The sequence below is a fragment of the Alligator mississippiensis genome, chromosome 5, assembly GCF_030867095.1.
Source record: "Alligator mississippiensis isolate rAllMis1 chromosome 5, rAllMis1, whole genome shotgun sequence".
Lineage (NCBI taxonomy): Eukaryota > Metazoa > Chordata > Crocodylia > Alligatoridae > Alligator > Alligator mississippiensis.
In genome coordinates, this window is record NC_081828.1 from 173,301,860 (window position 1) to 173,315,709 (window position 13,850).

Sequence of the window (13,850 nt, forward strand, 5' to 3'; positions counted from 1 at the left end):
ACCAAAGTCCAAAATTGCAAACATAAATGTTTGCTCAGCTGCCATATAACCTTGGGATGCATCTAAACTCATTAGATGTGTCCCTTGCTTGACTTAAAATATTCCTAGGAACCTTAAGCTCTGCTTCTGTTCCTACCCAGAAATAAGCAGATAAGTGCTTATCTTCTGTCTAAGTCCTTTTGGGATCCAGGAACTAAACTCTCCTGCTTAGGTCCCCCGAGGCATCTGCTCCAGTAGATCTGATCTCAGAGCATACCTAACGCACTCTTACAGGACCATCATAGAATGCACTTACACGGTGTTGATACTGCCCACCTTTCATATACCCCATTTAAATCAATTCTATGACAAGGTTTTTCCCTAATTTAATATCAGGGGAAAAGCTCCTAGTCTTAGAATCACATACAAGGTATGGATGTAAAAGGTAATGTGACAAGAGCACCTTCCAGGCCCAGTACTAGTATGGCTCTGCCCTTGTCTCTGGGCAAGCTGCCCACCTTGTTCATCTGCCATGCCTTGTTGATAAATGATTGTGATGTTAAATAGGTGGGAAGCTGCCCTTTGTGCACCCAAATGACCGTAGGTGATAGGTACATGCTCCAACCATCCCCACACCTGTCCCATGCCTCACTGATGTCTCTCACTGTGTTCCATCTCCAGTTCAAAGCCGGGTCCAACTGAACACAGTTGTTTGTCTCCCACGTTGCCTTTTCAGGCCACACACACACCACCCCCCTCTCGCATACTCTCATATACTCCACTGGCTCTCACCCGGTCTCTTGCATACCGCCTATCCAGGACACATTCACGCCACCCTACTCACCGAGATCCTTGGGCTTTACTCTCCACCCCGCGGTCAACCCTGGCACAATCTTTTGGGCCTCTCCTGTGACCCTCACCCGAACAGGACTGAGCAATTGCTCAACAATGGACCTACTTCACCCCTGGCCCCTCATTGGACCACCGGACCACTGGGGCCTGGGGTCTTCCACCTCCTTGGGATTCAGCTGCTTCTCCCTGAGTTTAAGTGGCTCCACAACTCAGCCCGGTCACTCTCAGGGCCCGGGGTCTTACACCCTCTTGGGCTCAGGTGCTTCTCTTTGAGCGTGCCTGGCCCACCTCCAGGGTCCAACAACCCATGGGATTCAGGCACTTCTCCTGAGCTAACTCTCTGTAACCACCCGAAGGTGGGGGCAGGGGTATAGGCACCTTGACCTGCCTTGCACCGGGTAGGTTCTCAGTTCTGGCATTTGGGTGGTCCGGCCCCGCCACAGGCAGGCCCATCAGGCCTCCCTATCCCGGCAGGGTGCAGTTTTAGGTCATGCCCAGGACCAATGAGGCCTCCTTCCCTATAGCCTTACCCTTACCTCCAAGATGTTCCTGGAGTGGGAGCTCTACTGAGCAATGTTACTCCCCCAGCAGGTGAACACAAACTGCTCTGCTCTTATAATAGAGCTCTCCAAAAATGGCTGCTCTCATCAGCCACCTGGCAGCTCCCTGCTCCAGCCCTTAAATTGACAGATAACCAAAGGGGTGTTCTGTCACAGGTAATTATATTTATACTGATTTACATTTACCATTTACCTCCCAGGTCACTGCTGTCCACTCAAGGAAGCAGCTCTGGCAGGCAGTGTAGATGCAGGCTGCAGCACTGTGCGGCTGCTGCAGCAGGGAAGTAACTAGCATGTGCTTGGGGGGAGCAGAACCAGGCAGAGTTGTGTGGCAGAATGGCAGATTAATTGAGTCTGCTCCGCATGCGAGCTGATGCAAACTGCACCGTGCTGCGTGCAATTGTATAAGCAGTGAAATGTGCATCAGCGCGCAGAAAATGGCGGCAGTGCACTTTTGAACTAAAGCACCTCTATTGTGTTTTAGTTCAAAAGTGCGCTGCTGCCGTTTTTTCAGTGCTGACATGCATTTAGTCACTTACATAATTGTATGTGCTGCAGTGCCAGGTGCTTTTCAACATGCCTGCTGCTGTAGCACATGCATGTGTACAAATGCCCTCTATGATTAGTGTCACCTATTAGGTAGCTGTAGGCCAGGAGTGTCAAGCATATAGCCTGTGGGGTGAATTCAGCTTGTGGAGCCATTGTGTTTGGCCCATTGGGCTGCTGGAGGGCTTCTGAAAGTTGGGGTGGGCTAGGTACTGCTACCTCCTGCAGAATTTGAGACACTTGTCACCAGTGGACATGGCCATTGGCCACAGTGGGGCATGTGAGGGCACCCTGCAGCCACCAGATCCTCACTGCTACCATTTGGCTTCCATATCACTGACCCCTGAATCCCTGCTGCCACCCCCAAACCTGCTGCTCCCACATATCTGGGAGGAGCCCCAAGATTCAGATCCAGCCCAGGGTAAGCTTGGCAACCCTGCTCTAGGCATCTCCTTGCTCAGAGTGTGCGTTTTTTTGGATTGCTAGTCTGAGATGCCTATCTATCTCCATAAGTAGTACAGTGTCTTGTTTTTCTAACTCAGACTTCTGGATTTCATTCTGTGGGTCAGGTACATTAAAATTTGGTGTTGAACACTTAAAAATTAGACACTTCAAGTCCTTCACTGGATCTAACCCACAGTTCTGCTCAAGGATCTTACACTAAGATACACATAGAAACAAGCTGCAACAGGCTAAGTTAAGGGAATTGCATTTGGGTTCCCTGTATCCTCCTCAGTTATCCAGCCACTGAGCTATTTGATTCAAGGGATTCACCAACTGTGTTTTGTTACAGAACCTGGCCCAATGGGAGTATTCTGAGCATGTCTGTCACCTCAAGCTCTGCATTTGGTGTAGGTGGAGAAACACCTAGTTTGTGGATCCTTCTGGGACTTTGAAATCAGTTTTGCACATGCCCAGAATCAGACTTTTAGGAACATAGAGACTTTTACTGGTAAAAATATAGGTGCTTAGGAAGCTGCTGATTTGAGGTGCGGGGGGGCTAGGATCTAAATTCTTGACTTCAGTACCTACAGGGGCATGTAGCTGGGACAGGGGCATCTGAATCCTTTTGTGGATATAGCCCCAGGAGGTTTTTTGTTTTTAAAGAACAGAGCTTAAGAGGTGAATTAACTTTCATATTCTGAATTAGGTACATAAAAGGAAAGGGGAGGTCCATCCATATTGTGGTCAAGCATTGCCTGTATACTCCATGGCAAAACCTCCATCAGGGTCTCTGAAGCATTATATATACACAGGTTGTTTCATATACATTAAATATGAAAATGAAGAATATTGTCAATACAATAACCCTCCTTTATTTACTTTGATGCTAAATACAGTGCATTTTGTTCCACATTCAGTTTTAACATGGAGCTACATTGTAGAAAATGAATGTTGGAAGCTTTAACAAGTTAGAATCAGCAATGTGTTTTTAAATGGTAGCTCTGTTTTAAAGCATTTTGAAATTGGAACTAGTGTTTTTCTCCATAAATTTGCAGAGCAAAGCAAGGAGTTTTCTCATATTGGTTTCTCATTTGTAATTTTAACATAATTCCCTAAGATACTTTAACAGTGCTTTATGGCATCCTTTACCTAAGGTGCCTAATCTTTGGCCATGCCTGTGTGATAAAGTATCATGTTCAGAATTAGATTTCTCAAGAGTTGCTTTGGGCAGGCTACCTCTTAGTTGAGAAGCAGAGTAGCTCTGCCCACATTGAAGTATATGAAGGTTAGTTAGCACTGGGGCAGGCTAATTGGCCTGTCACTCAAGAGTACTAGCTAGAACTTCCCCAATGTCATGAGGATGTGGCTACACTGCCTGATGGGACACCAGGTTGAGAATGCTGCTGTTAGATACAGTAAGCTTAGCATGTAGCCATGGCCTTTTTTCCTCATCAGTTTCTTTAGGAAATTTGACTACAGGCAGTCCTCAACTTGCAACTTTGAGTTATGACAAACGGCATTTACAACACTTGTAAACTGACACCCTGTTTCAAGGTTCCCATGCCAGTTTTGCCTTTATGACGGTTGACACAGCTGCCTCCAGCTGGTAAGTCTGTTGTGGTGGGGGGAGGGCAGGGGTGTGTGGGCACAGATCAGTGCCTCCCCACAGCGAAGGAGGGACCGGGACTGGGGCAGCTTAAGCCACTATGCGCCACCGGTTCGGGAGCTGCTTGTGTGGTGGCTCAAGCGGCGGTTCTCACCGCTGCCCCCACCGCTGTTGGGGAGGGCATGGGGCAGGGGCGTGTGCCCCAGGATCGGTGCGTGGGAGCAGAGTCAAGGGTGCACCAGGTGGAAGGTGCTGGGAGCAGGGGCTATGCCCCCCTGCCGCTTGCCCAGCCAGTGTAGGGCCAGTGCGAGACTGAGCCGCTGCACTGCCTATGGACAAGCCTACAGAGCTGGTCTGGCCTCCCCATGCCTCCTGAATGAGCAGCAGCTTTGCCCTTGATGGGCGAGCGGTGGCATGTGCTACCCGAAAACTCGCTGCAGCCCGTTAGCCTCCACTCCGCCACCCGCTCCATCTTGCCCCGATCCAGAGGCGCACACCTCTGCCATGCCCTGCTGCTGGTCGCCCAGCTGGGGCAAAGCCCTTGCTCATCTGGGAGGTGCGAGGAGGCCGGGCCACCTCCGGTCACTGCGTGCCACTTCTCTGGAGGCAGTGGCTCAGTCTCACACTGGCCCCACACTGGCTGGGTGAGCAGCAGGGGGGCATAGGCTCCACTCCCAGTGCCTTCTGCCTGGAGTGCAGCCCAGCACAGCCCCAGCCTTGGCCTTCCCATGCAGATCCTGGGCCACATGCCCCCACCCCATGCCCTCCTGGACTGGTGGTGGGAGTAGCGGCAAGGGCTGCTGGACAAGCCACCACACGAGCAGCTCCCTGACCAGCAGTGAGCAGTGGCACCAGCTGCCCCAACCCTTCCCTGGGCAGCGCTTGCACCAGCCCCGGTCCCAGTCCCAATTCCTCCCAAACTACGGGAGCACTGATCTGCCACCCCCACGCTCCTTTCCTCCCCTCTTACCCCCACCACAACAGATTTACCAGCTCTATGCAGCTGTCTCGACGGTGGTAAATGGGGGATTGGTTCCTTTATAATATTATTCCTATTGGAAAATTGGTTCCAACTTTCGATGTTTCAACTTAAGACGCAGTTTTCAGGAAACTATTGTGTTGTAAGTCTGAGGACTGCCTGTACTGTTAGTTAGAAATACATAGTGCATTACACCCTTAAGCAGCATAAGATGTAATAAGTAGCTGGAAAAAATAATTTGGTTCCAGTTCATTATTCTGCTTTGAGAAAAGTATATAATTGTCAAGAAAAAACATGCAAGTCATAGCCTTAAAACACCAAACAATGGTATCATTGGAATGCAATGGAACAAGCCATGTTCATCCAGCATGTTTAATGGCCATCTCGATACTGTCACACATCTCTTCCTACAGTGTCTATGTAATGGTTGGTGCAGATGTTCCATTCTCCTCATGCTTACGAGAAGTAGAAAACCCACAGAATCAGCTGAGATGCAGCCAAGAAATGGAACCTGTAATAACTTGTGATAAAAAATTTCGTACCCAGTTCCATATTGACTGGTGTAAAATCTCTTTGGTGAGTTACTTTATGATTAAATATTAAAAATGGTATGTATAAAGTTCATTATTTAAAGCCAGACCTAAAGGGGATAAGTGTTTTGCAAGTCTTCCTCCCCATACAGTTATGCCAGAGGCACTTCTTTTCTTGACTGATCAGATGTTACTCTCCCTCTAGCAGAAATGGAAGTATTTTGCTAAGTGTGGACACACACAAACCTATTAGAATGTGAGTAACCATGAAAGCACCAGATTCATTTTAACTTGTGATGACTTAAGTGAGATAAGGTCTGTCCAGCCAGGGAGCAAGTAAAGGAATGATAAAAGTAGGATTTGAACCCATGAATAAAAGTCTGCCTCATTAATTCACTGTATTAACACACACAGTTCTGTCGATTGCCCACAAAATAATTTTGTTGCTAGTTGCTAACCTACTGAGTGTAGTAGTTTAATGGTATTACAGCATTGTTAAAATCTCCTTCTGAATATAATATAAAACATCGCTTTCACTAGATAAGGATACAGAAAAGGGAAATAAAATTATGTTGATTATGGAATAAAAGAAACAAAAAAGTTCCTCATGTTTTTCAAATAAAGGAGAAACGTTACAGAAAAACAGGGCAGTTCACCAAGGAAAAAATAATTCCCCAAAGGGCTGAATTTTTTTAAAAGGTTAGTTTTGTTCAAAGAAAACCAAAACAAGGAAAATAAGTACTATGAAGATGTAATCTGCCAGATAACACTGAAAAAGATGATGAAATTACATTTGGCACAACTAGTATTTCAGTAGAGTCAGATGAGATACCCTCAGAAACGTTGAAGAGTTAGCAAAGTAAACTAAAGCACCTGGTCATGCTAATGCATAGCGGTTTTTTTTTTTGCTTTTAAATAGATTTACAGTTCATCTTCATGTGCACTTAAAGGAACTATTAATAAGAATATTAATAAGAATTGTTCCCAGTTCATAGATGGGAAAATTGAAACAAAAATGTTAAGTCTTACCCAGTGTTGAAAAAGGATAACTCCTAATTTCCTTTTTCACATGCAGTCTACCAGGAAGCCTCTCTTTCTTTCAGTAAATCAGAATTAATCAGGATTGTTGTCTGAAAATAGGAAGAAAGAGGATCCAGAAAATATTTATGGTTTATTCTTGTGAATGTCACTGAAAAAATGAGCATAAAATACAAATGTAAGTTTTATTTTCACACACACCTAGAAAGGTGTCTTAAAAAGAGCCTGTGTTTCTCTGAAATTTATCAGAGAAAGTCTGGTGCCTTGATAAAATTTCAGGTTTGCCATTTTAACAGTTTATATAACTCAGTCATTTCCCTTCTGTTGCACAGAATTTTTTTTGGCTGCTTTCCACTGTAAAAGTACAAACATTTTAATGCTGAAGCCATACTTCTACCAGCCATCACCCTCCATCAGTACTGGCAGCACCCTGGAGCTGCCACAACTGCTCTAGCAGCAGTGGTTGGGTCACAGGAGGAAGTGGAGCCAGGCTGCTTTTCCTCTAAAGACCATATACTTCTCTGGACCCAGCAACTGGTCCATTTGTCCCTTTGGCCTCTGGCAGACATTATATTTGTTGTGCATTATATACAAGTATTATGTGACAAATCATAACATGCTAGATGTTAAACCAGTTTATCCTTGGACAACAATGGCGATCAGCCACAGAGAAGTTACTCATTGAAAAAGCAACTTATTTGTAGCACAGACATATCCTTTGATAATTTTAACATGTGGCCAGTTGGCATGTAACAATTTGTTGTGCAACAAATGTAACATCTGCCAGGGTTTTTTTGAGAGCACCGTGTGGGTCTGTAGTTCTTTCAAGTGTTTTTGTAGACTGGAAGGAAAGGAGAGAGAGTGTGCTAGGCTAGACTTCCTGTAGCACCACCATTGGACGATGGCCTAGGCAGCATGACTACCATGTTTTCTGCCTCCTCAATTTTGAAAGAAAGGCACACACATCAGTCCAGATAAAGGCAGGAACCTAAGCCCTCTCTTCAGCATTTTATATCTGCTGTCCTAGGTGATTGCCTGTTCAACATGATTCTTATTGATCCTATTATTAGGCATCTAACTGATTCCATGGAGTGCCTAGGCCAGTGATTCTCAACCTTTTTAGATTTGAGGCACCCCGCACCCTTCTGATAATGACAGCTCTTAGTGTTGACTCATTTTATAACTACAGAAAAATTAAGAGCAATTTTTCTGTAGCAGCAGTGGGTGGGACACAGGGGGAAGTGGAGTTAGGCTGTTTTCCTTCTAATGACCATGCGCTTCTCTGAAAACAAACTGGCCCATTTGTCCCTTTAGCCTCTGGCAGACACTACATTTGTTGTGCATTATACACAAGTATAATGCATAACAGCAGGAATTTCAGCAGAGAGGTAGGCAGGGCTGCCCCTAGTGGGGGTGAATCAGGGCGACTGCCCTGGGCCCTGCGCTTTGGGTGGCCCTGAGGTCAGTGCCATATAGGCCCTGCCATGCGCTGCCGCCATCGTCACGCGCTGCTGGCTTCGGCCGCTCGCCCCGCTCCAGCTGCCCGCCACCCCCGCCCCGTTCTTCCAGCTCCAGCTGCTCACCATCCCTGCCACCTGTTCTGCTGGCTGTGGCCGCTTGCCACTCCCCCTTTACCCCCCAGGCCCCGCACACCCCTAGGGACAGCTCTGGAGGTAGGTACCCATTTTGTGTATTTAACAGAAAACACTTCAGAATCAAAGAATACAGGAAGTCCTGGACTTAAGACGTTTCGAGTTACAATGAACAACACTTACAACATTTATAAATTGACACCCTGTTTCGACTTTCTGACGTCAGTTTCAACTTTATGGTGCTTGATCCGATGCTGTGCCATGCCAGCAAACAAGTTCACTGTGTCGCCCATCTCCCTGGAAAACATCTGTCTAAACTTAATTGGACACTTTCTTTAAGAAAGCGGACAAGACTCTAGAAAAACCTGCAGCCAAGACGCCTGAGAAGACGCCAGTCAAGAACCCTTCAAAAAGTCCAACAAAGTCACCTCAAAGAAGTCCTTCCAAATCAATATGATTGCTATTTATCATATAAATACATTAATGCAGCTATATTACTCATCTATAATTGATTGAGTACAAAATTCTGGGGGTTTTTTTGGTGAAAATAGGGTTTGGGCCTTGGTTCAGGAACCAATCCCCCATTTATAACGTTGTTCCTATGAGAAAATTGGTTCCGAGGTACGTTTCGACTTAAGACGCGGGTTTCAGGAACCAATTGCGTCATAAGTGTGAGGGCTGCCTGTAAAGAATACACTAAAATCAAGATGAAATTTAATAAAACAAATGCCCAATTACAAATAAGCTATGCCAGCCACATTTAATTACATTTTGGTATACAAAGGAAAAGTGGAAACAATATACATGTCAGGTTCAGTAAGCCATTCATTGTAATGACACATGAAAACCTGTTACTAAGCATTCTAATGCACTATTGAATGGATTAAGATCTAATTTACAATATCAGAAAGTATTCATTAATCATAACACTTAAAAGGAGGCTACCACAAAAGGTCAGATATTTAGATCGGTCCACTTTAATTTAATTAATAATCTGGACAGAGCTGGAAAATTAGCATTTACCAGCAATCTCAAAACTGGCAAGTGAGTGATGGCACATAATTGGAAAGTTATGTGCAAAGATTGGAACAAGTAGCACGATGCAAAGACATGAAATTCAGAAATCAAAAAGCACAGTTATATTTCCAGGATTAAGATCTGATATCTTAAATAATAAGAGCTGAATCTCTGGCTACTACCAATTTAGAGAGCACTAAATTGACAAAAAAAATTGGGACCAATAGAAGATAAATCAAATATGAATCTCATGGCTCTGTGTTATAGTTTCCTGGGGGAAAAAAGGTAGAGCACTTGCATTCTGCCCCTTTAGCTGTGTACACATATTTATCCTTTTCAGTAGATCTCTTTGTTCCCAGAAAATACATATTACTATGGGCAGTATAAATGCTATTGTCTGGGGGTAGGGTGGGACAGACTAGATGCTCTTAAGGTTATCATGCTGTTCAACATAATAGTCAGGCTCTCTTGGTATCATTATTTTGAGCACCAGTTAGAAACCTGGATTTGGGACAGGTGAGAGAGAGAGACTTTCTGTAAAGGCTCTCCATTCATCTATACCACATTCATTCAACAGAGGGCAGTACTGACATTTAAGAAGTTTGATTAAGAAATCAATGTATTTATTAAGAAATAAATCAATAGCAAATAATTGATTCTTGTAATATACACATGGACTTCTTGAGTTTGTTTTGTCAAATAGCAATAACCCCCAAAGTCCCCAAAATTATTATTATTTTTAAATACTGTTTAGAAAATAATGCAAAATGAAAATGCTATGACAGAGTTACATATAACATAGCTTTGGAAGTCAGCAAAATTGCTTTAATTTAAAGAAACCGTTAACAAAATGGTTTTCACTAAGTTCATTTGACTGACTTAACCAGTCAACTATTGGAAGTTTAGAAAACAGTGCAAGCCATGGTTTTAAATCTCACTTTTGGCAGTGTTGTAGATTACTTGAAAACAAACAGTCTTCCAGTGAACATGTTAATTTTTCTTTGTATTTGTATTGAATATTCAGCCACTAAGGTAATATTTCAATATTTTTATGCAGTTTTCCCTTTTAAAATTTAAATTTTCCACTATAACACTGGCTGTCTAGTCTAAGGATATATTTCCTAACAGAATTTATTTTAAGGATATGAATACAGCTGTTGTGTAGGTTCTTAGATTCATATTATTGACAGAAATGTATATTGTATAGATTCGCTATATTCTAAAGCAGTGGTTCTCAACCTTTAGATTCATGGCACTCCTGGATAGACTCATGGCACTACTGCTGGATAAACTTGCAGCTTCATTCAGAAAATGCCACCTCTTAGTTTTCACTCTTGTTTTCACTGCAGAAAAATAAAGCCATTTTTAAATAAAGCCATTTTTAAATAAAGCCAACAAAGCCATTTTTCAGTTGCATAGAATTCAGAAAGACCACAGATATGGGTTTATATTTGAAATTTCTGGGTTTATCTTGTGAAGCACTGTTGGGTGCATCCACACATGCAGGCACATGTGCTTGCAGCAGCTCAAATAGAAGCAGTGCAAATTTGTGCCGGGGCTTTTTGCCTCAGTGCACGTGCCCAGACATGTACTTTGGTGTGGTGTAAGTTTTGCTGCTTGGGGCAAAATAACCTTGCCTGGACCCTCCCAGATATACAGCCAGGGGACCTAGAGCCTGGGGCCAGCACGTGTGCTGGCCAATTGGTACCTGGGGACACTACTCCTTGTGCCAGCTGGAGTACTGAAGCAGCCCTGAGAGTTCCCTGTACCCTCTACCCACTGCAGCAATATGGCAGTTGGAGCTGCTACCTGGCTGTGACCTGCTGTGCACCTGCCAGACTGGGATGGGGACTGCACAGATAGTAGAGGCATTTGCCCCTCTGGGCCAGCTGCCAGCAGGCTGTGGCTGCAGAGTTGGCTTTTGTCTGGCACTACTGCCATGTGTGCCCCTGTCCTACCATATGGGCAGCTATCACCCGGAAGATGTTCCCAGCGTGGTGGACATGCTTTGAACTGTCAAAGCATGTCCTCCTGGCCCCAATTAGCCACCTTCCAGCTGGGCCGAAGGTGCCAGTTCTGAGCAGGCTCCTCTGCCTGGGTCCTGCCTCCCTAGCAGGAATTCTGGTGTTCCCTATTTGAAAACTGAAAAATCCCTGATGAAAAAATCCCAAAGTTACTCTATAAAATACCCCAAAATTCATTTTCCTCCACAATTAAAACAAAAGAACACTATAAATATATATAGAGAAAGAGAGACAGTGATCAGTTGGGCAATATTTTATTGATGTATCTACGTGTTAAAGAAATTTGGAAGCCTACCAGTGTCTCTAGCATCATAATAAAATGAATTCTAAATACCTATATGTTTTGCTGTTTGCCTTTGGTTTTCTTACCATAGAGCAGTTAGAGCTCCCCTTGACCCCTTTGCTAACTAGGATCTGACACCTGCCCCTGAAGCCACACCTCCTGCCAGCAGGTCTCATCCTGTCTGGCAGCTGGGCACGCAGGGTAGGTGCTGGGGGGATGTGGGGTTTGCAGAAGGGGGGTGGGAAGAGGGGTGGGGGGATGTGGGTGGCTCTGGAGGGCTGTGTGGTGTATGGGTAGGTGTATGTGAATTGGGGGACTGAAGGGGGGCTGCTCAGTAGGGGTGGGCCCCCTGCTGCCCACAGGGTGCAGCCTCCCTGCACAGCTCACTGACTGCCCCTCCAAACAGGGGCTACATGGCCCCCACAGAGGCTACCCCCCCCCCTGCAGGGCCCACATGCCCCACCCCCACTTGCTCCCCCAGCCCCCCGGATTACTGCCCCGCATGGCCCTATCCCCTGCTGGCTCCTGCAGCTCCCCAATGACTGCCCCACCTGGTCCCATCCTCCGCTTGCACCCCCGGATCCCCCTGATGACTGCCCTGCCTGGCCTCATCCCCTGATTGCAACCCCAGACCTCCCCAATGGCTGACCCACCTGGCCCCAGCCTCCTGGCACTTTAAAAAAAAGCCCTGTACTCACCGGCAGTAGCAGCAGCTGTAGGGGGCACTGGGAGACCCGTACAGTAGGCCTCCTGGCAGAGCCCCCATACACAGCACAGGGTAGTGGGGACCAGCTCTGGCCACCTGGCACTCGCACTGCCACTGCCTCATCACGTGGGTATGGCCCAGGTCAGCAGGGCTGAGCGCATTGTTGGGCAGCTGGGGCCGCTGCGGCTTTCACCCAGGGCCCGGCGCTACTCAACCTGAGCAGCCCTGGCTGCCTAACTGCAGGCGGAGCTGCACAACACCCTGCTGATCCCAGCTGCACCTGCGCGATGGGTCAGTGGCAATGTGAGTGCCAGATGGCTGGGGCCAGTCCCTGCTGCCCTGTGCTGTGTGTGTGTGGTGAGGGGGGGCTCTGCCAGGAGGCCTCAGTGACCCTGACAGCAGCTGCTACTACCGGTGAGTGCGGGGCTTTTTTTTTGCTTTTTTTTTTAATTGCTGGGATGCTGGGGCTGGGTGGGGCAGCAATCGTGGGGGCTGCAGCAGCTGGAGGGGGATGGGGCCAGGCAGGGCAGTGATCAGGGTGGGGGTTTGGGGGCAGGCGGGGGATGGGGCCAGTGGGGGTCCTCCCATGCTCCCCCCCCATAGCCCCCCTACCCCCTACTTACCAGCATAGAGCCCAGGTTCAGCTCCCTGTGGCTGGCGCACAGCCTGCACTGTACGAGCAGGCAGCGTGTTTCAGCACTGGGGTGAGGGCCAGCCATAGAGACACCCTGGCTGGCTACCAGAGCATCTCTGTGGAGGACCCGAGCCTCTGGTTGCCTGAGGGCATGGTCCAGGACCCCACTTTTTTTGCTTGGGTTAATTTGCAATGCAGGGAATTTTTTCTTGTTCCTGCATGTGCCTCTTGCAGCATCTTAAAGGGTGAGACACTACAAGAGGCACGTGCGCACTTGTCCAGGTGTGCCCATTAAGTGCAAATGTGATAACATTGTGTGGCACCCTGTGACACCGTTGAAAGGATCTCAAGGCACACCTGGGTGCTGGGGCACATTGTTGTAAAGCCTACCAACTCATTATGAGAGAACCATGATTTCTGTTAAGATTTTCTGTTCAGACAAGCACAGCCAAAGACATTTAATCACTTTTGGAATTATTTGAAAACCTTGGTGTAGAAGTTAATTCTAAGTAATTGAGATTTTGTTATAACCGATTACAATTTTTGTTTTTAAATATAATTTTAATATACTAAGTTCTTTTTCATACAGTCTAGTGAGCTACAGTATATTTTGTGAATGCAAGTAGGATATATAATTGTTCAGAAATAGAAATAAATATTGCCTGAACAAAAAAGAAGCTTGTTGGTTATTTGAGTGGTTGATTATGGAGCATGTATCCTTTCTTAGTGGTATAACTCTTGACTCAAATTAATTTTGGTCTATTGCAATTATTTAGTGGAGTTTTGTGACTTATATTAAATTAGTCAGTCTCGCTTTATATAATGAATTGGCACCATTTTTAGAATATCAAAGCAAAGGTTAAACTTTTAATAAGCATAAATGAACTCCTTCAAAAAATTAATGGAAGTCTGACTTAAAGAATGAAATACATTTCTATAATTTGGTCGTCAAAGTGAATTAAATCAAAAGTACTGTATTTGAAAAGGTTTTATACTTAAAAATATGGAAGTTGTGTTTGGGTAAGATTTTCTATCATTTTATTAAAATGTTGCTGTTTAA

The 13,850-nt window shown here is 45.7% G+C and overlaps 1 protein-coding gene across 8 annotated transcripts in view; it reads left to right on the top strand.

The window, feature by feature from the left end:
* Positions 1-13,850, top strand: part of SGCE (sarcoglycan epsilon) — a 79,595-nt gene that overhangs the window by 47,491 nt on the left and 18,254 nt on the right. For all 8 annotated transcript variants that reach the window (XM_059728992.1, XM_019497796.2, XM_059728990.1 and 5 more), the window contains one exon: positions 5,380-5,542. In XM_059728992.1, coding sequence (XP_059584975.1) covers positions 5,380-5,542 — 163 coding nt within the window. The remainder of the gene's footprint in view (positions 1-5,379; positions 5,543-13,850) is intronic.